General features: G+C 39.7%; 1 protein-coding gene across 1 annotated transcript in view; it reads left to right on the forward strand.

Annotated features, from left to right (window-relative positions):
• The first annotated feature begins 748 nt into the window (after window positions 1–748).
• The window catches only part of LOC149773136 (uncharacterized), a 79,934-nt gene continuing 54,355 nt past the window's right edge, over window positions 749–26,327 (forward strand). Inside the window, exons 1-3 of the mRNA XM_089946727.1 lie at window positions 749–905; window positions 19,783–19,872; window positions 22,695–22,955. Coding sequence (XP_089802853.1) covers window positions 19,815–19,872; window positions 22,695–22,955 — 319 coding nt within the window. The 5' untranslated portion in view covers window positions 749–905; window positions 19,783–19,814. The remainder of the gene's footprint in view (window positions 906–19,782; window positions 19,873–22,694; window positions 22,956–26,327) is intronic.

Below are 26,327 nucleotides of genomic sequence, written 5' to 3' on the forward strand. Positions count from 1 at the left end.
ATCAAAGGACCTATTTCAACAAAGGACGTATTCCAACAATGTACATATTCCAACAAAGTACCTAAGCACGTCAAGAGGTTTTGTGTGGCACGCGAAGGGCAGCCAATAATCTCGATTTGAACAGTGTTACTCTCTTACTGGTGGCACACACTCATTTATTTAAAAATTAATGCTGGAAAAAAGTGGAACGCTGTGCAAAATACGTTGTCGACCCCTGTCATTCAGTATGACAGTCTTTTTTCTCGCCACTAAAGAAGTCCCGAACCGACACCCGCACACTTTTGTTTCACTGGTACGCAGCTCTCATTACCTCTTTTAGTCGCCAAAAAGAAAAAAAACATTCACCCAAAATGGACTTTTCCAAACGTAAAATTGAACTTTCCCATGCCCAGAACGGACTTCCCCAGGCACATATTGTTCTCACTGATACACCTATCTTCTCGCCTACCAAAAATGGTCAATCTAAAATGTGACAAACAATTCTACGCTTGATATCGACCTTTTGAGGTATAAAAAAGTTTAGCAGCTCATCTGTTTTATTTAGTAATATTTCAAGTACGGTTTGTATTGACCCGTTGCCGAGTGCTTTGTACAAAGTTTCATACACCAGTCACATGGTGAAACGTGGCCAATATTGGTTAAGCGCTTTATGTAGAGATGAGAAGTGATTATCAAATAATTTCCGTGTTTATTTTTATATCATTTTGGTTGTAATATCTAAGGAGTATAGGAATACATTAATTGAATCTCTACAGGAAAGGACATTCACATACATCGAACGAGCTACTAATATAATATTCTATTAGAATTGCATTTAAATATCACGGTGTGTAGTTTATATGTAACTCAACAAACTTTTCGCTTTCTACCGGAACTTAAGATTTATGGTATATGATTCAACAAAGGTAGGTGACATACCGTTTCCTTTGTATTTAAATATGTTCAGCCGTTATTGTCCAAGAAAATATTAAGAGATACAAGTTTCCGCTTTCTATTAAAACATTGATCTGTGATATTTAGTATTTGTTTCTCCAAAAGTTGATGACATACTGTATTATATATTCCTAAAACTTGTTCAGATGTTATTTTCCAGGAAAATATTGAGACATAAAAGTTTCCGCTTTCTATCGAAACTTAGATTTATGATTTTCGGTATGAGATTCACTAAATGTAGATGGCATATGGTAGCATTTGTCTTTAGAAATGTTCAGCTGTTATTGTGTACGAAAATGATGGGGTATACCCTAACGCGAATGATCATTTTGAATTATATCGCTTCGCGATTGTATAAATGTTACATAAATTAGCCAATAGGCAACATTCTTAATCACATAACTAATTACATATTAAATAACCACAGAATTTTATAGTGAAATGACTCTGAAATACGTCGGAAGTTCCTTTCTATCGCATGATGATTGATGAAGCATCTGACATCAAGATGTAAAGTAACGTTTATAGCATTAAAGTCACGTGATAAATATAGCTATGAAATCTTTGTAGAGAAGAATACAGACTTTAAAAAATATCAATATATTCTTCGGCAATATTCTAGGATTAACTGGGCCCTTGCATGTATACATGTGTGTTTATTTATGATATCAATTTGCTCTGTTTGCACGTTCATATGTAGCAAGGGTTAATGGAAGGGTGTGCTCTTTATATGTATAATTTTATCCCAGTCAGTACAGACCAAGAATCGAACCTATTCATGTATAATTTTACCCCAGTCAATAGAGACCAAGAATCGAACGAACCTATTCATGTATAATTTTACCCCAGTCAATACAGACCAAGAATCGACCCTTTTCATGTATAATTTTACCCAGTCAGTACAGACCAATAATCTGACCTAAGTAATCTCCATAAAGTTCAGTTTACGTGATAATTCCATATCCAATGCCCTTATATCACAATATCGCGATATTACATGATCTAAATGCAGCGATAGTACATAATCTAAATGCAGCGATATTACCATAATCATTAATTTAATACTACGTTACTGGATTCACCAAAGAAAAAAAATGCAAGTGCTTTACATTGTGTAGAACTATTACGAGTGGAAAGAAAGCCGTAAGAAAACATCCATGTTACACTTGACAATACGGAAAGAAAGGCACACTATAGGTCTATTGAATGTTTTGTTTGCTCCATAATTTAGTTTCCTTAATTACAGATATAAACGTTTAACGGATTTGTCATGATTGATCGATGTGTAAATATTACACGAAGGTTGTTTCCTAAAGAACGAAATGCACGATTATCAAAGGTACTTGCCATAAATGGTAGTAGTGAAAGGGGTGAGATTAGCGTCAATGGGAATTAGCATTAAAAACACCCCCTGGGCGAGATTGGCGTCAATGGAAATTTAACATTAACCACCCTGGGCGAGATTAGCGTCAATGGAAATTTAACATGGGCAAAAAACCCTGGGTAAGATTAGCGTCAATGGAATTTAACATTGGAGAAAGGAAAAAAAAGGAAATATTGAGATTAGCGTCAAAGGCGTTCGAACAATGGAAAAAAAAAATATCGATTCTAGGGACAAAGGCAATTGAACATGGGGAATAGAGTTTGGGTCTGTCTAGGGACAAGGGGAATTGAACATGGGAATAGAGTTTGGGTTTGTCTAGGGACAAAGGGGAATTGAACATGTTAGAAAAAAAAAACTACTTTAGGGACAAGGGGAATTGAACATGGGATTTTATTTTTTTTTTTTTTTAAATTTTATAAAGGGGTAGGCAATCGAAAGGCTATCTCTTTTCGACAAATGTGGGTGGCCCTGAAAAGGGCCTTTGGGTTTATGTTAATATTAATATTAACATAGACGGCATCTGTCACATCTTCTTCTTCTTAAACTCCTTCTAACTGCAGGTCCATACACAAGTACCCTCTTGAGGCATCCTTGTCTTTCTATGTAAACTCTTCTCATCCATAGACTAGTATCTGTCCTATCAACAACAGTCCACTTGGACCGGACATACATGAGCATGTCCGTCCCTAACATCATGGAAGACACAAGGGTGGATGATTTAACTGTGGTCCACATCGTGAGGCGACGAGAACAGGTGAATCAATGCAGTGAACTGCGCTTATTTATAGGTAGAGGAAGGATTGAAAAGGATTGAGTCCATTCACCAATCCGAACACGCGTTACAAAATTCAGTCAGTCCGCATCCAATCCGAAGAGAGCAGTCTGTGACGTCATGTGGTCTATATAGATTCGCTAGCGCCTGTGTGCTGTCAATCTATGCGACAGTGATTCAACATGACGGAAACTCAGAAAACGATCCATTGGGGTGCACCAGCAGTGGAGACCACCCAAGGAAACCCGGACTTACTTTCAGAAGAGGTACATTGGGATTTTGTGGATTTTCTTACCTCGCAAGAATTTGTTCCGGAACCTTCGTCTTATTCTTCATTACCGCAAGTGGAGAATTTTAGACAGAGACAGAAAGAAGAATTGGAGAAATTTATGCAACGACAAAAGGAAGCGGAACAAGCTTTTCTCCTACAGCAACAGCAACAGCAATAAGAAGAGGTAAGAAAAAAACAACAACAAGAAGAAGTAGCAGCAAAGAAACAAGAGGGTGAAAATCAAACGGCCACGGTACTGTTGGACATTTTAGCGCAGTTAAGAAGTCTGAAACAAATGTATCAGACTTCTTTATTACGACCGAAGAGAATACGACCTTCCCGAGCTAAACACGCCAACCCTGTGACTAAGCCTATCGTACCACCCTTAGTGATTTCAACCCAATCATCATCATCAGAAGTAGGCCTCGGCCGTGGCAAAGGCTTAAGGCAGTTAAAGTTGATTGCTTAAACTCACCCCTACACCAAAAAAGGCCCTTTTCAGGGCCACCCACTTCTCTTGAAAAGAGATAGCCTTTCAATTTGCCAATAACTCAAAAATCAACAAAAAAACCCACCATTTTACCCTTATAGTACATGTCTGTGTATGAGTGCGTGAGTGTAGCTTCTTATTTTAAAATCAAAACTCAAAGACACTTACCTTATATAATTAATGTATTCTTTTCTCCATAGTTACAATCCAATTCACAATTCACAACAGAACACTTTATAAATTACATTCACTTCTTCTGTTTCTTTTTTTTACTCTCTCTTTTTTTTCAATTTCTTCACCGTCACAGTCTTTTCCTCCTCTTCCTCCTCACTTTCTTCCCTTTCTTCCCTTCTTTTTTTTCTTCTCCTGTTTCTTTTTCTTCACCTGGCTGCTTTCTTCCTCTGAAGAATCTCTCTCTTCTTCTGAAGAATCCCTCTTTTCTTCCGACTCCTCTTGTTTCTTTTTTGGGCAATCTGGAGACCAATGTCCTTTTTCTTGACAATAATAACAGGTATCTTGACTTTTGTCTTTTCTAGCCCCTGTTTTTGTTCTTTTTTGACGGTCTGGACACTCTGAAGACCAATGCCCTTTCTTCTGACAGATATAGCAAGTATCTTGACTTTTATCTCGAAAGGAAGGAGAGTAGTCCGTCGGCTGGTCTGAAGAGAATTTTCTAATGACCCCTCGCAAAGGTCTGATGAAACGTTCCATCTGGGTAGTCTCTTCCATCGTTGTGCTCGGTTTGAGAGTGAAATGAATAGTGAAAGGACAAGACACACACCCTTTTTATATACGCTGGTTTGTCATGACTATAAATTAGTCTATGGTGTTTAAACTTGAGTCATTTGACGTTTTGCACTCAAGATGAAACGATCCTATTCATTCGAGAAGAAAGAAGAAGAAGAAAGTAAGAGGCAGAAACGTGATCTATCGCCTCGTACCAGAGCTGAAGTCTTGGCACAAATTCATGCCAGTGATTTTGAAGAGGACACGAGTGAACCAGAATCCGAACCCTCTAAACAAAGTTCACCACCCTTAGTTAACCCTGAAAAGTACTATTCCATTCGAGAGACGGAAAAGCGCTCCTCTAGAAAATTTAGAACCACGGCTTACACCTACACAGTGAAGTTTAAAGATTTCAAGTCCGACGTACCATTGGAGAAAGCAAAAGGGTTTATCACCGAGATGTGGGATTCTTTGCTCACCGCACTCAAGCGACAATGTCAACCCAAAGAAGACGATCGCTTCACACTATCCATAGATCACGACAGCTTGAAATCCCCTGTTTGGATCGAGTTTAGCAGACCCGTAGAACTAACCCCTTCCTAAGTCATGGACAAGATTCAACACATACAACAATCTAATGACCAGTTTGACATCACCGATGGTAAAGCCACATTGAAAATGGCCCACGTCTCTCCTCCTCAAGGGACCGGACAACGCAATAAGGTGTTATTGGTGAACGACCTTCGCAGCACCAAAAAGAGTCTCGTCCAAATTAACAACCCTCAAGACCAGATGTGCTTAGCCCGAGCCATCGTGGTGGGACGAACCTATGCCAACAAGAACGACACGGCAGAATGGAAAAGAACCTGGAAAACTATTCAACAATCGGACCGAGCCAAACAACGAAACGAAGCAGAACTCTTGTTGAAACAAGCTGGCCTGTCCAAAGACACACCCTGTGGCATTCCTGAAATGCAAAAATTGCAAGATGTCCTAGCTCCACGCTACACCTTGAAAGTGTACCCTCAAGAAGTGCGTGGGCCTCTGTTGTTTCGAGGGAAAGACTTTAAGGACGGAAAATACATTCATGTCTATTATCACGATGACCATTTCGATACCATTACCACTATCACTGGATTCCTGGGATACAGTTATTACTGTGAGAAATGTGACTATGGCTATAACAATCGAGAGCAACACAAACATTGCGGATGGAAATGCCCAGGATGTTTGGCCTCTCCACCCTGTCTGAGCGAAAGACAAGAAAGAGTACATTGTCCTGCTTGTCTGCGCACGTTTGTCAGCCCTACCTGTTACCAACAACATCTGAAGACGCAAGGTTCACAGCAGAAATGTGCTTGTCAACTCATGAGATTGTGCCCTACGTGTCGACAAGGCCTACGTACCAATAATGCCAAGGCACACGTATGTTCAGGAAAGAAAAAATATCACATTTGTCACCACATCGTGGACTTGAAACACGAATGCTTCGTGCAAAAATACCAACCCCCACCAGAGAAAGAGGACGGTCACAAGAAGAAAGGCAATTTCATCTTTTTCGATTTCGAATGCATGCAAGAGACTGGCATTCACACTCCTAATTTCTGCGTGGCTCATCAAGCGTGCGAGAAGTGCATTCAAGAACCTATCTTCAGTCATTGCCCTCAATGCAGCAAGATTCCAGGAGGGCGTGAAAATATCTTTCGAGGACCGAACACGTTAGCCGATTTTGCCCAATGGGTCTTAGATGCAATCGACAAGACGTGGACATCGAACGTTACGGAGATTGTCATCGTCATGCCACAGTGATGGCTCACAATTTCTCCGGATACGATGGACAGTTTCTTCTCAGATACTATACGGAACAAGGCACCGAGCGTCCTAAAGTCACTTTGAACGGAGCCAAAATCATTTTCATGCAAGTGGGACAAGTGCAGTTTAAAGATTCGATGAGCTATTTGGCCATGCCTTTGAGTCGAATGCCTAAAACGTTTCGAATGACAGAAATGGCTAAAGGGAACTTTCCACACTTTTTCAATACGGAAGCCAATCAACACGCCGTTCTACCCCATTTACCTGAGGCTTACTATTACGACCCCGACAACATGCGTACCGAACAACGAGAAGCTTTCTACGCTTGGTACCAGACTCACGCCTCCGACCCTTTCGACTTTCAGGAAGAAATGCTAAAGTATTGTCGTTCTCACGTGGACATTTTACGGCGTTGCTGTGGAAAATTTCGAGAACTGTTCATGGAACACGGAGGGGTCGATCCTTTGAAAGAAGCTTGCACCATTGCCAAAGCGTGTTCCTTAGTGTATCGAAAACGATTCATGCCTGAAAACACCGTGGCTGTCATCAGTCCTCAAACGACCCACTATGTCAAACGTCAATACTCGGTCAAAGCCCAACGTTGGTTACATTACTTGTGCGACAAGGAAGACAAATGGATTCAGCATGCCCGCAACGGAGGAGGCGAAAAGACCATCGGAACGTATTCGGTCGATGGCTGGGACTTAGAAAACCCCAAGGTCGTGTACGAGTTTAACGGTTGCTTATTTCACGGATGTCCCGTGTGTTACCCTGATCGTAGCACTAAAAATCAGTTTTTACAACGAACCATGGAAGACTTGTACCAGGCCACTTGTCAGCGACGCCTAAAGTTAGAACAGCAAGGATACCAAGTGGTGGAAATGTGGGAACACGAGTACGATCACCGTATGAAAACCGATCCCGAGTTTAAACGTGCCGTGGAAAGTTACAAGCTGATGGACCCCCTAAACCCGAGGGATAGTTTGTACGGAGGAAGGACCAATGCCACCTGTTTGCTGTACCAAGCCGACGAAGAGAAAGGAGAAGAAATCAAATACTTGGACGTGTGTTCGTTGTATCCTTACGTGTGCAAATATTGTCCCTTTCCTGCAGGGCACCCACAATTGTTTACGGAACACATCGACCTAAAAAACATTCGACAATACGAAGGCTTGATCAAGTGTAAAGTTTTGCCTCCCACGAACCTATACCATCCCGTCTTACCTCACCATTGTCAAGGCAAACTGATGTTTCCCTTGTGCCGTACTTGTGCCGAAACGTGCAACCAAGGCCAACCTTGTCAGCACACCCAGGAAGAACGGGCCTTGACGGGAACCTGGGTCAGCGTAGAATTGTTCAAAGCTCTGGACATGGGATACCAGCTGTTAGAAGTGTACGAAATTTGCCACTTTCCCAAGACACATCAATACCACAAGGGTGACCCCAGTCAGAAAGGCATTTTCGCCGACTACGTGGATGCCTTTTTGAAACTGAAGCAAGAAGCCAGCGGCTATGCTTCCTGGTGTCACACTTCCGAAGACGAAAAGACATTCAAAGAGAAATACTATGAACAAGAAGGCATCTCTTTAGACCACATCGAGAAAAACGAAGGCAGGCGGTCGTTTGCCAAAGTGATGTTATATTGCTTGTGGGGTAAAATGGCACAACGACCGTGTTTACCCAAGACGGAATATTTGACAGAACCTTCCCGCTACTTTCAGATGATTCACGACAAAACCAAATACATGAAACACGTGGACGTCGTTCGCGAGGATTTGATCTTGGTCAATTACGAAGAAGATCTGGACTTTGTACAAGACGACCCCTTTGGAAATGTCATCATTGCGGCTTACGTGACAGCTCATGCTCGCTTAAAATTGTACGAAGCTTTAGAACTGTTAGGGGAACGTGTCCTGTACTTTGACACGGACAGTTGCATTTACATCCATCACCCGAGTCAACAGCACCTTGACATCGAAGGAGACCGTTTAGGAGCCTGGACAGACGAACATCCCGACGACAAGATTCTAAGTTTCGTCAGTGGTGGTCCCAAAAATTACGACTACGAATACCGGGACCCACAAGGAGAAGTGCACACGACGTGTAAAGTGAAAGGATTGACTCTGAATTATCGTACCAGTCGTGTGGTGAACTTTGGGGTATTGAAAGAAGCCTTGAAATCGGGAGAGGATGCAAACTTTAAAGTGACCACCTATCAACCGATCAAAATTGTACATTTACCCACTCACCACATCGTCAGTCGACCCTTGGAAAAAGTCTATCAAATCGTGTACCAGAAGGAGTGCGACTTGCCAATCATTTCACCTTACCGTATGGACACGTCGGTATTGGTGTGTATATAAAAAGGAACCCTAGGCAAGATCGATAGTTCATTGTGACTACCAAGACCGAGCGAACAAGATGAATACTTTCAGAGAGACACAAAACAAGTTTAGACAGGCACAATTCAAGTGTGGGGCTTCTGAAGTGGAATGCGATTGTGAGCCTTGCGACTTTTCAACCTGTGTTAGTGACGGTGCCAGAAGAACCCGTCACCCAGGACGGGACTGTTGTGGACAGGCCTGAAAGACCCTTTCGGGAGGACACTTGTGTGACCTTACCCACTACTATAGAACTGGACAGAACTTTACCCAAAACATGTTGTACAGACACTTGTGTTTATTCCACGTTAATGGTTATCATGTGCCTTTTATCCTTATACTTAAGCCTTTGGCTTTTATGTATTTTTGTCTTTCGTATTCATGTTTGAAACATTCAATAAATGTATTCTGAAAAAAAGTATATAAACTCTTGTCTTGTTTGTTTTCGTGTCACAAGTGACATTTCTCACACTATGGCTACCTCTGCTGTCTCTGCTCCCTCCTCCTCCTCTGTCAAAGTCATCGACGAACACTTAGATCGTGCCAGTTGGGAGGCTTTATATCTTCGCCATCCCTTTAACATGCTCATTGCTGGACCTAGCGGTTCAGGCAAAACCGAATTCGTCAAACGTTTGATCGAACATAAACATCATTTGATCGATCGACCACCTCAGCGGATCGTGTGGTGTTACAAAGAGTGGCAATCGGCGTACAGCCTCTTGCGAGAAAGTCAAGGCGATTCCATCGTGTTTGTGGAAGGCATTCCTAAAGAAGACGACGGCATCGTCTCTGACTCCCGTCTAACCCATTTGGTCATTTTCGACGACATGTTAGGAGAAGACGAAGAAGAAATTAAACTGTGGTTCACGCGCAAAGGGCATCACCGTAATGCCAGTGTCATTTACATCACCCAAAATTTGTTTCAACAAAGTAAAGCCCATCGCACCTTCAGTCTCAATGCGCATTACGTGGTCTTGTTTAAAAGCCCTCGAGATAAATCGCAAGTGCAATTCTTAGCCAAACAGTTAGGAACGCCTTGGCTGACTCAGGCGTACGACGATGCCACTCAAACTCAACACGCCTATTTACTCGTCGATTTGAAACCTACGACCCCCGAGGATTTGCGATTTCGTACCCACTTGTTTCACCACTGGTGCCAAGACGGAGGGCCTGTCCTGTACACGTCTCCGTCCTCGACTTCATTTCACTCCACATAAAAAAAATCTATAAAAACCTCAGACCCTTTTTCTTCTGTCTCACTCACAGTGTGAACATGACATCCCTTCAGTCGCATCTTCCCGTTAAATTGATTCGTGCCTTGTATGGCATCAGTCGAGAAAAAAATCCACAAATACGAGCTCGTGTCTTAGAAGCTAGTCTCAAAGAAGTCTTACGATGGTTCACGGTGACGGCACGTCAAATACTCCAAGGAATCATTCAGATTCCTCATCAAACCAAACGCTTTTTCGATCCAAACAAAGTCGCTTTGGTCCAACTGGCTGATCCCCGCATCGACATTCAAACCAAAAAACAAATCATTTTGAAACCTGGAGGGAGTGGTACTCTAGGAGGGGTCATCATTCGCTCACTCTTAAGATGGGATCCTAATGCCCCCAAAGTTATCCCCAAGAAAAAAGTCCAAACGAAGTCCCAAGAAGAAAAAGAAAAAGACCAGGTCCCCAAGAAGAACTTCTCCAGTGGCGGGACCCTCCTCTTACCAGACACCACCCCGGGAAAAGAAAAGAAGCCCCCAGAAAAAGAAAAGTCCACAGAAGAAAACTAGTCGCAAGAGAGGCACTTCGGCCAGGACGCAACCTTACACTCGCAAACCACGACCTGCCACGGCGGTGACCGCATCTCCGGCATCCTCACGTTCATCCACTTCTCCGTTGATGACACCAAGAACTGAAGAGTACCTGGAGACGTTGATCACACCAAGAACTTCTCCGTTAATGACCCCAAAAAGAACTTCCCCAGTGGCAGGACCCTCCAATTTAGTGGCAGTGGCTGCTGCTCACAAAGTACCTTCTCCCAAAATCAAAGTCCATGAAAGATCGGGTATGTTACAAAGTTTACTGGATTTATCCAAGCAAGAACTGGCTCGATTTAGTCCGTTGCGTACCCCTGCACGACGTGTCATGCCTATCCTCAAACTGATACGCCGTAAAGACAATCAGTGGCGACGCGTTCCAGTATAAAAAAGACATGTGACCAAGTCGGGGGTATCAGTGTTTTTTTGGTGCTCCTGAAGACTCAAAGATGTCACCCTCCAGAAAACCCCAAGGAAAGAAAAGAAAAGGACTACGACCACGTTTAGTCAAACATGGGGACATGTTATCTGTCCTGTCCAGAGCTTCTCCACCTCTGCGAAAAAAAACTCATTCAATCGGCCTCCAAAGAGGTCATCGATACCGTGTGCGAATGTTGTTTGAACGTTTTGAAAGGCACGATCCCTTTGTCCAAACACCAGAAACAATGCTTAAGCAGACATCGTCACGTTCTTCGCCAAATGGTTCAAAGGAAAATTCCCATTCGTCAAAAGAAGAAGATGTTAGTCCAACGTGGAGGCATTTTGCCTCTCTTGTTAGGCCCCATACTGAAAGGAGTCTTGGGAACCATGTTGGGAGGACTGGTGGGAGCAAGATAAAAAGGCCCTAGGAAGTCCCAAGATCTCAGAATCGACCCCTGACAACCCTATGGAAGGACGAAAACTAGCTTTAGCGCCTTACAAACGATGGATGGAATACCATCGGTGGTAAGAACAACGCACCCCGCATTTACCTCCCAATCCCAATTTGAGCGAGATGTCCCAGTTACAACACGAATTGCAGTCCTTATTGGATCGCCAAGATTTGTCCGAAACAGAAAAATCGCAAAAGTACGGTCAACTCTCGCAACGACTGCAACTCTTTCACCAGAAAGCTTTAGACTAAACAGCTCTACCCACTCTGAAAGATTTTAAGACCTTGATGAAAAGTCCAGCACCATCACCAGTACCAGTACCAGTCCCACCACTACCAGTGACCAAGACAGAAAAAGGAGAAGAAGAAGAAGAAGGGTTTCAAACTCCACCAGAAAAGGTACGCAAGTTAACAACACCACCTACCTCCAGAATTGGATGGATTAAAAAGATGATGGCCACCCCTTCTTCATCACAAGAGAAAAAGAAAGTGAAGACAGAAGTGAAGACAGAAGTGAAACAAGAACCGATATCCCCCGCTCAGATATCCTCCTCTTCAACACCTATTGCCGGTCGCACACGCAAAGCATTGCAATCCAAGAAAGTACCCCAAGAGAAAAAGAGTAGCATCCTCCAAGAGTGGGTGTCTTATTAACACACAAACACACAATAAAAAATGGAAAAAGTCTTAGCCAGCATTTACTACGATCCCTCTCATCCTGCAGGTTCAAAAATTGTATCGTGCTGCCAAAACGCAAAATTGTATCTTGCTGCCAAAACGCGACTGAAAAGTCTCCGTTTACCTCAAATGCAACGATGGTTACAAGAACAAGCTACCTACACTTTACACAAACCCATTCGACACAAGTTTGCCAGAAGTCGCACCCGAGTGGAAGGCATCGATCATCAATGGCAAGACGATTTAGCCGATGTCTCTCATTTGGCCAGCTACAATCGTGGCTACAAATATTTGTTTTGTGTCATCGACGTCTTTTCCAAATTTGCCTGGGTCGTGCCCTTGACTTCCAAATCGAGCAGCGAGTTAGTGCGAGCCCTGCAACGGGTGTTGAAACAAAGCGGTCGTCACCCTGTTCGATGGCAAACGGACAAAGGCACCGAATTTCTGAACCAAGCTTTCCAAAAAGAATTAAAGAAACGTGACATTCATTTTTTTACCACCGAGAATCCAGAAACCAAAGCCAGCATCGTGGAACGTTTTCAACGCACTTTGAAAGAAAGCATGTGGAAATATTTTACGCATCACCACACTCTGAAGTACATCGACATCTTACCGCACCTGGTGCAAGCGTACAACCAATCTTACCATCGAAGCATCGGACGTGCCCCGCAAGACGTGACTCCCGACAACGAAGTGTTGGTGTTTGAGCATCTGTTCGGTACGTCCCCGACGAGGGCTGTCCCCAAGAAAAGTGGAGAGTTGGCCGTAGGAGATTGGGTGCGCATTGGCAAAACCAAACGCACTTTCGACAAAGGTTACTTACCTAACTGGACGACCGAATTGTTTCGCGTCACTGGACGAGTGCATGGCCGTCATCCTACCGTTTATAAATTGGAAGACATGAACGGAGAAGTGCTCAAAGGCACGTTCTATTTGCCCGAGTTACAACGTGTCACCAAAAAAGAAGACGACGTGTACGACATCGAAAGCATTCTCGAACTCAGAACCCGTAAAGTAGGCAAACGACGTGTCAAAGAAGTCAAAGTACGTTGGAAAGGATATCCACCCAGTTTTGATTCTTGGATCGACGCTTCGCAAGTCATCGACTATAAAAAGAAGTGACCATCATGTCCTTTCACACAGACGCAGCTACGTCAACCAGTCTTCCTTCACCTAGTTCTTCTGCGCAAGATTTACAAAAACAACCCTTGTGGGTGCGCTGTGGAGAACGTGTGCCTAAAACGCAAATCGTCTTTTTCTGCCAAATCTTCGTGGTGTATTGTGTCATCGGGGCAGCCATCGCCAATTTGAGTTTGCAACAAGGAGACAAACAATTGTGGACCATTTTATTGAGCAGTTGCATCGGTTACCTTCTTCCCAATCCCTCCCTGAAATTCTCCTCGAACGGGAACCACGGGAACCTTGTGTCCAGTGCCAGTGCCAGTCACCACTTCAAGAACAACCACAACCAGAACCCCATTTTGGGCGGAGACACGCCTCTGACATCCAGTAACCCCTCGGACAGCCACAGAACTCTGGAATTATGAGTCACGAAAACCAATTTTACTTAACCTTACCCAGTGACAGTTCCATGGAGGTGTTTCCCCACAACACGTTGTGCTGTTACACGGCTAAATTACCTCAAGCCATCCAGTTAGATCACGAAGCCCATTGGGAAGTGGCTTTAGTAGAAATGATTCACCCTACACAAATCCAAAACATCACCGAAAAGCAAAACACTTTTGAGGTCGAAATCCTGAACCAACAATTACAAGAAGCCATGAATGACATCGGATTTTCAGGGGACACAAGACCATCCAACAATTCACCCTTCAGTATCTACACCTTGAAAATTCCGGCAGGGTTTTATTTTAGTGGCCAACATTTGGTGGACACCATTACTTCCAGGTTCGAGTTAGCCTTTGGCAAAGCCCTGAACAGAGTCAAAAAAAGTGTCACCCTGGAGTACCATAAATTGGCACGTCGCTTACTGATGAAATTTCAGGATACCCAAACGTTGTCCATCAGTTTTAATCGTGACTTGTTTGATATTTTAGGTGGAGACACAAAAATGGCTCCAAATTTTAAACCAAAGATCAACAGCAATACGGAATTTTACAAGTTTTTTCGATTCCCTGTAGAACTGAACCAAGGACTGAATTTGATGTTCGTGTACTCCGATAAGGATGGAAATGCTATAGACACTGAGCCAGTAGCTCCCGTCAACAATTTCATGCATTCCTTGTTCAGCTCAGTGGACTTGTACTTAAACAACAAACTGGTTAGCAGCAGCATGGATACTTACCCTTACCGTGCCTACCTGGAAAATCTCTTGACGTACGGAATAGACGCCAAGAACACTCCTCTCAATGCCTGCGTGCTATGGGAACCTGACGAAGCGGGCGAATTTGATAAAACAGGTCTTGAAGCTGACCCCAAATCAAAAACAACCACCAATCAGGGATTTGTAGAACGAAGAAAGAGAATCATAGGACCCAACCAAAGTTTAGAACTGATGGATTGTTTGCATTTGGACATGTGGTTGCAAGAAAAATATTTGCTGAACGGGCTGGATGTCCGCCTGAGACTGAATCGGAGCAGTACCGCTTTCCATTTATTGGCTGATGCTGGCGAGTACAAAACCAAAATCCAAGAAGCCACACTGACTCTACGTACATCGTGTGGAAGTGTTAGCTAAAGTAGGTAACGACATCAGTCAGACGTTGAGCAGAACGACCGCCAAGTATCCGATCCGACGCGTAGAAGTGAAATCTTTCACCATTCCTAAGGGACAGCGATCCATGATCGAAGATCATCTGTTCCAAGGACAGCTACCCAAACGTTTGATCCTTGGTATGGTCTCGAATGAAGCCTTCAACGGAGCTATCACTAAAAATCCTTTCAACTTTCATCACTTCAACGTGTCCAAGATTGAAGTCAGTCGCGATGGCAAGACCTTGTGTACCCGACCTTTCGAACCTGACTTTGAGAAGAAGAATTACTTGAGATCGTACTTGTCCTTGTACGAAGCCACTGGACAGTTAGGAACCAACACCAGTCACGGCATTACGTATGACGATTATGACGGAGGCTATGCTTTGTGGGCTTTTGATTTTACTCCAGACCAAGGCAGCGACGAGGGACATTTCCACCCTATAAAATCCGGCCAGATTCGTGTGGAAATTCAGTTCGGAAACAGAATCGGTGATGATGATGTAACGTTGAACGTCATCCTGTATGCAAAATTCGAAAATACCATAGAAATCAACAGTTTGAGAGAAGTCATTTTAGATTACTAGAAGCCATGGAAGACTGTTATCCCTCTTTACCTAGTGGAGAAGCTTTGAAGATGGAATGTGAGGAGACCGTGGAAGGAGAATCCCAACACAAAGACGAAAAGGACATCGTGATCAAGTCGAGATGGCCAGAGCAAGAACAGCAATTGGTCTCCTACTGTGCTACATACCTGGCAGACACAATTACGACATGGATGAAGCATGATTACTATGGATGTCAAAACATCAGTCAAGAAGAAAAATTCAACGAATATCTGGACGAAGCTTGGAGTCTGTTTAAAAAAGATATGTTACGTTGGTGGTATAAAGACTTGCGTGAACATTTCTGTCCTCCATTAACGACTCGAGACATACATTACATCAAAACCCTCTTTGACAAATTCAAAGAGAAAGTCGAGATCGAAATTGATCACTTATTATCAGCAAAAGAACATTTAATGACTTATTTTGATAGTGATTTTTCTAGAAACGATGAGAAAGTAAATCGTTGATTTTGTGACTAGTATGCTTATTTTGTTGTCTTAAGGTAGGAAACGCAGTGTCCATCCATGACTCAATGACTTGCAACAGTGGAAATCACAATTTCATTCACAACTTTGCCAACCCTGTTTAAAGTAGAGTGTAAATTGAAAAAATGTTTGATGTTATATTGTTGGATTATTGTTAAAAAATGTTAGAGTTGTTGGTTAGTGTTAAGTGATTTTTGAATAATAAATGATGTGTTTTGAAAACAATGCCTTTGTGATTTGTTTGGCTATAAGAATGTTTGATTCATGCTCTTTGACTTCTTACTATCCCTCTCATGACACTCATTGAACATTGCGGCTCGAAAACCGTGGAGGGATGTTTTCCTTCACGTCCGCGCTTTGACTTTAAGAACCGGGTTGTTTCCAGTCTAACCATCCATTGTCGACTCATCCTCCTACGAAGATGTGCTCCAAACTAGCTAAGCTAAACGAAGCCTACGTGAATTTGCATAGGGTCAGACACAGTCTGATACCGACGCCAGAAGAGATAGAGAATGTGAGAATGCTAAAAGTCACTGAAGACTTGATAGAAGAACTCTTCAGAGAAGAAGTGAACAGGGAGAAAGAAGAATGGACAGAGAAGTACAGACTTCAGAGACAGCAGCAACAGCAACAACAGCAGCAGCAACAGCAGCAGGAACCTGAACCTGAGAGAGGCTTTGTCGATTGTCGTATCGACACCAAAGAGTTCTTCTTCTCTTTCCGAAGAAGCAGACCTATCGCCAGAAAGTCTATCCTCAGAGGACATCGCATTCTTAAAAACTAAAAGATTGCCATAGCAAAAAAAAAAAAAAAAAAAAAAAAAAACCCTTTTCAGGGCTACCCCAGTACTTTAGAAAACAAATAAAAATCAATTTGCCAATGTGTGTAGGTAGAGTAGTGTGAATATAAACACTAACTCTTTTTTATAGTGTGAGGGTATGTGTTTGTGTGTTTGTGTTTGTAACATCTCACGTACGTTGGTGTGGATAGTAAATTAAGATCATGTTTTTTTGGCTGTTTGAGGTGTGGGGAGAGTAGATTTGGGGGGTTTGACTGAATTGCTTTGCGTATGTGAATAGTATATTGGAGTGATTAATGAAAAAATTTTTAGAATAGGAATGGGTAGTATAAAAAGTGAGTGTTTCTTTTAGGTCCGCGCGTTGTTTTTTGGTCATGATCTAGGTAAGATCAATTTTATGTTTTTTAGGGGGATGTTTTCCTTCACGTCCGCAGTTTTAGTATAAATTGAAACTCGTTCGGCAGTCCAGCTACCCTTGTTGATTGATCAACACTAGAATGAACACGAGACTGGCGAAACTGTTTTCACTTCATGTGCATCTGGAATATGCCAGGCGCCTGTTGAACGAACTGGCCGCGGAGGCCATTGTGGAAGAAGGAAGGATGAGAGAGGAGGAGGAAAGAAGAAATAAAGAAGAGGAGGAGAGAATATACAAAGAAGAAGAGGATAGAAGATACAAAGAAGAGGAGAGAAGATACAAAGAAGAGGAGGAGAGAAGATACAAAGAAGAAGAGGAGGAAAAGGAGAAAAGAAGAAGAAATTTCAGAATCCCAGAGAGCGAAAATTGGGATTCTGAAGCCACATATCCTGCCTCTGCTCTCTCCCCCAAAAAAGTAAAAAGCAACTGGGGAACAAGATGTGTATGTGGCGCCAGGCCTGGAAGGTGCCACCATTAACCAGGTGTCCATGAAGTTAAAAAAAAAAAACAGCCCTTTTCAGGGCTACCCAATACTCTAGAAAAGAAATAACCATCAATTTGCCAATGTGTGTGTGTGTGTGTGTGTGTGTGTGTGTGTGTGTGTGTGTGTGTAGGTAGAGTAGTGTGAATATAAACACTAACTCTTTTTTCATAGTGCGAGTGTATGTGTTTGTGTGTTTGTGTTTGTAACTGCTCACGTAAGTTTGTGTGAATGGTAGATTATGGGTTTCTTTATTGTTTCTTAGCGTATGTGAAGAGTATAGTTTGGGTTTTGTAACCGCTCACGTACGATTGTGTGGATAGTAGATTATGGATTTTGTTTATTGTTTCTTAGCGTATATGGAGAGTATAGTTAGGGTTTTGTAACAGCTCACGTACGATTGTGTGGATAGTAGATTTGGGTTTGTTTTAATGATTTGCGTGTGTAAATAGTAGATTTGGGGTTAGTTTATTGTTGCTTCACTTATGTGGATAGTATATTACATGAAATGAGAAAAGTAGGGGATGTTTTCTCTCACGTCCGCACGATGTTAGGTCATGATCTAGGTAATATCAATTTTATGTTTTAGGGAGATGTTTTCCTTCACGTCCACGCTTTTCGTATAAGAACCCACAGTATTCGTCGTTCAAACCATTCTACAGAGAAGATGGCTTCGAACCACCTCGATAAATTTCAAACATTGCAAGACGTCCTTGACAATTTGGACATGATAGAACAAATGCTAGTACGACTCAATGAAGACCACTATTCTTATAGTCCGCATAGAGTAAAAATGGAGATTAACAACTTAAGAAAAGCAAAGGACATGATAAGTGGTGTGATGAAGGAAATAAAGGAGGAGAAGGAGGATGAAGAGGAAAGGATAAAAATAAGAAAATGGAATGAAAAAATTGAAAAAGAAGAAGAAAATGAGAAGAGGAAGAAAGAAGAGGAGGAGGAAGAGAAGAAAGAAGAGGAGGAGAAAAAAAGAAGAAAAAGAGTGTAGGTGAGAAAATAAGAAGTTGGTGGAGAAAAAGAAGAAATTAGAAGCAGAAGAAGAAGAAGAAACCAAAGGCCCTTTTCAGGGCCAGCCATATTTCTCGAAAAGAGAATGACTTTTCAATTGCCTACCCCTTTATAAAACTTTTTTTTTTTTTAAAAAAATCCCATGTTCAATTCCCCTTGTCCCAAAAGTAGTTTTTTTTTCTAACATGTTCAATTCCCCTTTGTCCCTAGACAAACCCAAACTCTATTCCCATGTTCAATTCCCCTTGTCCCTAGACAGACCCAAACTCTATTCCCCATGTTCAATTGCCTTTGTCCCTAGAATCGATATTTTTTTTCCAGTGTTCGAATGCCTTTGACGCTATTTTCAATATTTCCTTTTTTTTCCTTTCTCCAATGTTAAATTCCATTGACGCTAATCTTACCCAGGGTTTTTTGCCCATGTTAAATTTCCATTGACGCTAATCACGCCCAGGGTGGTTAATGTTAAATTTCCATTGACGCTAATCTCGCCCAGGGGGTGTTTTTAATGCTAATTCCCATTGACGCTGATCTCACCCCTTTCACTACTAATGGTGTTCACATTCCAAACTGGCACGATTATAATGTTGTTATATTCTTTTTTGAAAGAATATCCCAATTTTTGACATTGCATATTACCACTTTGTCTATCAGTCCGTTCATTATTTTAATCCTTTCTTCTATATCTCTTTGTTAGTTTCTTATATATATATATATATATATATATATATATATATATATATATATATATATATATATATATATATATATATATATATATATATATATATATGTATATATATATATATATATATATATATATATATATATATATATATATATATATATATATATATATATATATATATATATATATATATATATATATATATATATATATATATATATATATATATTTGTGGCCTAATATCTATTTGCACTCGGTCTTTTTCTATCTGTATTCTTGTTTCTATCATTTGAATTGATGCTGACAAGATTGTCTCACCACACACACACACACACACACACGCAAAGACACACACACACACACACGCACATCGCATACGATTACATAGAGAGATACATTTATACAAAGTTTTATTTGAATGTATATCATTATTTCAGATTTGCCGTTACGTTACTTGCATGCAAGCGTTATGGCATCCCTGGAAATTTTCGTCCTACTAATGACTATAGTGCAATTAGGCATTAGTAGTAAGTACGTTTTCCTTTTTTTTGTTTTAATACACATTGACTATATTAAGCATTAGGTGGCGCTATACAGTTTCGCATTTTGCATAGGGTTAGGAATTTAAAGAAAAAGAATGTCCCCGGCTTTCCTCACTGGTTATACTGGCTATTTAGAAAAGACCTTGTATATCTTAGGTATAATGCAAAGAACCTTTAATTCCCTTTATTTTGGTGTATGATTGATGGGTGTACTATGGGTTATAGAGTATACAGCTTGGCCTTACTTCAAATGTGCACCTTTCAAAAAAGTGCTAGCTCTACTTGGTCATTTTCACTTCCTGAACTTCAGAGGTCAATTGTATAAAAAAGAGCCGATAACTTTTTTTACATTTTATATATTTGGTAATTCATTCATTGCACTTTCAGAAGCTGGTATTGTTTAGTCTGGCAAAATTCATTTTCCCTATTTTAATAGCTGCTATGTATAGTGTACTTTAGACTAATTCAGACTGATTTTTTAACACAAGGGAGCAGTCATTTTAGTTAGCAGTGTGCTTAAATCATGTAAAATTTCCAAAAGTACAATATCCAAAAGAAATATCATCTACATTACATTAATGTAGCATAGAGGTATGCAAACATTCTCTCCACTGTGCATGTTTTAAATGCGAACTACTTCACCTTACATACGTCACTCTCTCAAAAGTATATATTATCTGGTGAGCGCCACCATAAAGAAGATGTAGGTATTATTTTTTTTTGTTTTAATACACCATGACTATATTAGGCATTAGTAGTAAGTACGTTTTCTTTTTTTGTTTTTTTGTTTTAATACACAATGACTATATGTTAGAGGTTCTAGTAGTATACAAATTAATTTGCAAGAAAACGCACAGGAAGATATCCGCTTCCAATAAACTCTACCATTGAAAACAACGCACAGGAATATATCCGCTTCCAATAAACTCTACAATGCAAACAAATGAATGCATGTTCATCTTATAATGTAGGGCAGTGTTATTCGAGTACAAATATAATGTATTTTGAATTTAGTCTTAAATGTACATACTTTACAATGCTTAAAAGCGGTTATAATTTAAGAAAACCATGCGTTCATGACGGATTCATTTACTCATATGTGTAAGAAATGTAACGGCTGTATTTTAGTTATTGTGCTGTTTTGTGTTGCAAAAATAAGGTAACAGCCCAAGATTAGCACAGACTGTCAGTTTTATTCAGAGAGGGTGGACTTTTGTGCTACTAACGGACATTACACTTTGATAAAGAGCCATTTCATGGTACACAAGTACATGGATAATCCGATATGTGATTTGTGCATATCCTTAGAATGTCCATTTAGTTGACCAATGGAATTCAACCGATTTTGATGATAACAAGTCTAACTCCTGCAGGCATTACCCTAGTTGTAACCTAAAACAACTTATACACCAGGCATATTATTAATAACATTACCCTAGTTGTAACCTAAAGCAACATATACACCAGGCATATTATTATTAGCATTACCCTAGTTGTAACCTAAAGCAACCTATACACCAAGCATATTATTAACAACATTACCCTAGTTGTAACCTAAAGCAACCTATACACCAGGCATAGTATTAACAGCATTACCCTAGTTGTAACCTAAAGCAGCCTATACAACAGGCATATTATTATTAGCATTACCCTAGTTGTAACCTAAAGCAACCTATACACCAGGCATATTATTAATGGCATTACCCTAATTGTAACCTAAAGCATCCTAAACCTTTATCAGTAATTGATTATAGTAAGTAACCCATAAACAAACATGATTGATTTCAATGCCGTTACAGACATAAAGCACCACCTCGTCTCAGTAGGATGCGATAAGCCTCGGGTTTTAGCCGAGATCGACCTATGACTTTTAAAAATGGTATTAGCAGCTGCTTCTCTTGGCGCACAGCGTTAGTGTTAGGACTGGTCGACCTGGTATCAGCATAACGTGACTCGGTGGATCATGATCCTACATGTCTGCGGCATTATGCCCCAGTGCAAGACATCACTTTGAACTGCAGACATTGTGGCAATATGACTGAACAAGTGTTGAAGGTTCAAATATCCAAATAACACACACACACACACACTCCTTTATGTTGTGATGCACTGCATATAAATTAGCATCCACTGTAGGAATAAATGTTACTGGTTGGGCATTTATCGATGTATAAAATTTACTTAATCACTGCCAAAGTAAATAAACTCATTATCACTTAAGTATATATATATATATATATATATATATATATATATATATATATATATATATATATATATATATATATGTATATATATTTATATATTCAGATTGAAGAAAACTCGGACAATTCATAATAATTGGATTTTTTTAATACAGAAAACCTATTTGTAAATGTAAAAGTGCACATAATTTTTATAACATTGACATTTCAAATTTCAGTGCTGTTAAAGGTATCAATAAATGCAAACATGGCGGGATTTTCAACCATAATTGTATCGAAAGTTACAAACATATTGCAATTACTTTGTGTACAACGAACAATTACACCTTTCAAGAAGTCTTTCTTTACTACTATGAAAAGAACGTTTAAGTACTAAGCTTGATAGAAGTTTACGACATATGCTGTATATATTCTATGACCAGGAAGAAACGAAATTCAACGTCTATAACTTGTTAAAAAATAACATAAATATAGTATACATATCTAATCGGTGGAGAAATATTTTTGTTAAATAGGCGAACAAGTTCTAATATACAAATGCCATATATCTGAAAAAATATTGTCAAATGAAATAACATTCTTAGAATCCTTCCTTGAAAACAGGTTTCACAAACATAACAACGTCACAGACTACTACAATATTGGCTGTGACTTCAACTTTGCAAGCTACTGTCCAGGCAGATTCATCTACATTGGGTACAGCAACTTCACTGGGCACAGCAACTTCACATGCCACTACAAGTTCACAGACTAGCACAATGTCAACAATTTCCCGTGATGCTACAACTTCACCAAGTACTAAAACTTCACAGATAGCCATAACTTCACAGGCTACAAATACTCCTGCTACGGCATCTTCATCAGGTACTTAAATTTTGCAATCTACTACAATTATTAGAATAAAATCAGTAAACAGTAACATAAATAATTCCTTCTATTTGACAAAAAATGAATAATGCTACCACTCGAACGGGTATAAAGTCTACAATTAACTATATAGATGCTTCTGTATCAGCAATAGAAAATGTACGTCACATGAGGACATAGTGGTATGTTACATTGATATATAGTTATGCTACATAGTAATGCTGCCTCTATTACAAATAAGTCTATTTATATGAAGTGAAAGAGAAATTTCATTTCATAGCATTTTTATTGTTATATGTACAGTATGAATACTTTAATTACATTTGTTTTCGAAAGTATAAGTTTACGAGTCCTTTTCATTAAAATTGTAACTCATCGTACAATCTGCGGAAAGTGTTGCCAGTCAAAAATAATGACGTCCCAGTAATACACTGATATGTCTGATTTTGATAACGATACGTTTTTATTTCGAACTTTGAAATAAATCATTTAATTATATAATTCTATGTAAAACAGAGATTTATTAGCGAAATCATTTCATACTTTTTCATTCATATATGTTTCCATCTGAAATATAAGATATCGTATGCTGCCACACTTGATTGTGTGTGTCAATAAAAGGTGTGTATGTGTCCATAAAAGGTGTGTGTATCCACAAAAGTTGAGTGTGTCCATACAAGGTGTGTGTGCAAGTAAATTTGTACGTGTAAAAACCAGAATGAGAACAAAATGAGCTAGAACAAATCAAAAGGAAACTGCATTACATTACAGACATGAAAATCAATATTTGATAAAGCAATCTTACCAGACACTTTTCGCATCTCTTTGGGGTTATTTACCTTTATTTCCTTGACAACTTCGATAAGCCTGCTGCGATGCATTGGTAAATCGGACTCGCTTTTGTTGTCAGGTAGGGAAAATTGCTTAACAAAATGACAAACAACATGTAATATCCTGTGACATATTAAGTCAACGAAAGCCTACGTCATTCTTAGGTTACGTATATGTCTATGATAAGCCTATGAAACTACAGGGAAATTACGAAAAGAGGGTGGGGTTGGCGTGTTGTGCCGAAGAGTGAGTTTAGTCTTTTAAACCTTGATTCTTGTGCAAGTTTGATATACAATAAAAAAATAAAAGTTTTCTTGTCCTAGGTTAATACGGACATATTTCATCATGTAGTACCGAATACGCCGCTCATTAAAATGTTATGTTTGGGGTACCACACGATGAATTATGTCCAGTATTACAGTATGAAAGAATCATATTCTCTATGTCTTCTTATAAAAGATGGCAGACGCGTTTGCATGGATGAAATCAGACCTCTTAATTTCAGTACCTTTAATCATTTACCTTCTTTATCATTCTAGGATGGGCGAATTTCCGTACACAATACGTCTTGCAGATACATCGCGGACATTTTGTTGACTTACCTTCAATAAAATACCACAATAATTAGCAATAAGGTTATATTGTTAGACATGTTAAGATTCACCTCATTTTGATATACATAATCTTTGGGAAATCCCATACTGTTACGTCACGCACACAATCAGAACTAAACATAAATCTGGAAACTCTCCTATTGCAAATTTAATCTGCCAATATAAATTGATAGCTTGATTTTACGTCAAGGTTTCCATATATAGTATCATTGCTTAGCTGTTGTACGCACTAGAGTTATATTTTCATCTATTGTCATATTCCATAACCAGAGGTGGAGACTCCATTAGACAGAATTTTGTAATCAGTAGTTACGAAAGTTTACCATTTATATTGAACTCTAAAGAAAAATCGGTAAAAAATACTAGTAAATAATTTTTTACTGTGTACTAAAAAAGAAACAGAAACATATATTTCTGCAACATAGTATAATAATAATAATAATAATAATAATAATAATAATAATAATAATAATAATAATAATAATAATAATTATATTATTATTATTATTATTATTATTAGTAATGAGGACTTGTATAGCGCCTGATCTTTAGAAGCTATAAGCGCTTTACAACATTAGACAACATCTATAACATAAGAAAACATATACAATGATTTCATTACAGAAACCAAACATCGTGAAATCAGAAAACATAAAAACATGCTGTAGATATTTAAAGTAGGGAAATTTATTGAGTCTTTAAGTTTGTTCTTGCAGTCGAACTAAGTGAGTTTTAAGAGCACTCTTGAATGGGATAACTGTGTATTTCAATCTAAGTTCAGTAGTCAATTCATTCCACGTTGCTGAGCCCTGGTATGCAAAAGAACATCGGCTATATAACTTCGTTTTTTGTAGTGGGTATAATGAGTATAGGATTGTTAGAAGAGGAACGTAAGTGTCTTGCAGGTGTGTACATATGGGTAAGGTCGGATAGGTATGATGGACTGGAGTTCGTCAGTGAAACGTAGCACAGAGAATAAATTTTGTGTTTGATTCTGGATCGAATGGATAGCCAGTGAATTACAAACGTCCAGTCTTGCAGGTACTAATGAACATAAAAGTGTTTTATTGGCATCAACTGAAAGATATTTATGAATGGAGCTGATGCGTCTCAGCTCAAGATATGCAGTCTTGCATATGTTCATGACATGTTGGTGCAACGTGAGAGTATTGTCCAGAGTGAGTGACACCTAAGTTTCGTACTGCTTGTGTGAATTATATGTAGGTGTTACTGATATGTTTTGTTTGAATCAAAGGATGTGACTAAGAACGTCTTTGTGTTGTGCTGAGAATGGCCTTAGTTTTATCATCATTCATCTGTAGCTTATTACATGTCATCCATGATTTTACATTAGAAATGCACATCTCTACACCTTGTATGCTAGCATCAACTTCAGCTGGGTGGCTAGATTTGTATATTTGGGTGTCGTCAGCGTACAATTGGTGCGACTCTAGGTGATGATCTATGACACGTGGGAGCGGCTAAGTGTATATAATGAAGATAATAGGTCCAAGAACAGATCCCTGTGGAACATTACAACATAGATCAACTGGGCTGGAGTGTATTCCATTTGCAGACACAATTTGTGTCCTGTGTCCTGTTTGTGTCCTGTTGACCAAGTAGGACTTGAACCACAGTAAGGCTGTATCATGAATGCCAAATGCATGCTGAAGACCATGAAGTAATACGTCATGGTATATTGTGTCAAATGCTGCAGACAAATCATGGAGGATGGGGACTGTAATATTTCCGCTATCCAAAGCAGAGAGAATGTCAATAACTACTTTCAGAAGAGTAGTTTCAGTACTGTGGCGAGGGCGATATCCAGATTGTATATTACAAAAAAGACTTTAAATTCAGATCAGATACAAATTGGGATGAAACAACTTTTTCTAAGGTTTTGTATATGAATGGGAGATTAGAA

This window comes from Sinohyriopsis cumingii, unplaced genomic scaffold (assembly GCF_028554795.1).
Source record: "Sinohyriopsis cumingii isolate HCF-2022 unplaced genomic scaffold, ASM2855479v2 utg000873l, whole genome shotgun sequence".
NCBI lineage: Eukaryota > Metazoa > Mollusca > Bivalvia > Unionida > Unionidae > Sinohyriopsis > Sinohyriopsis cumingii.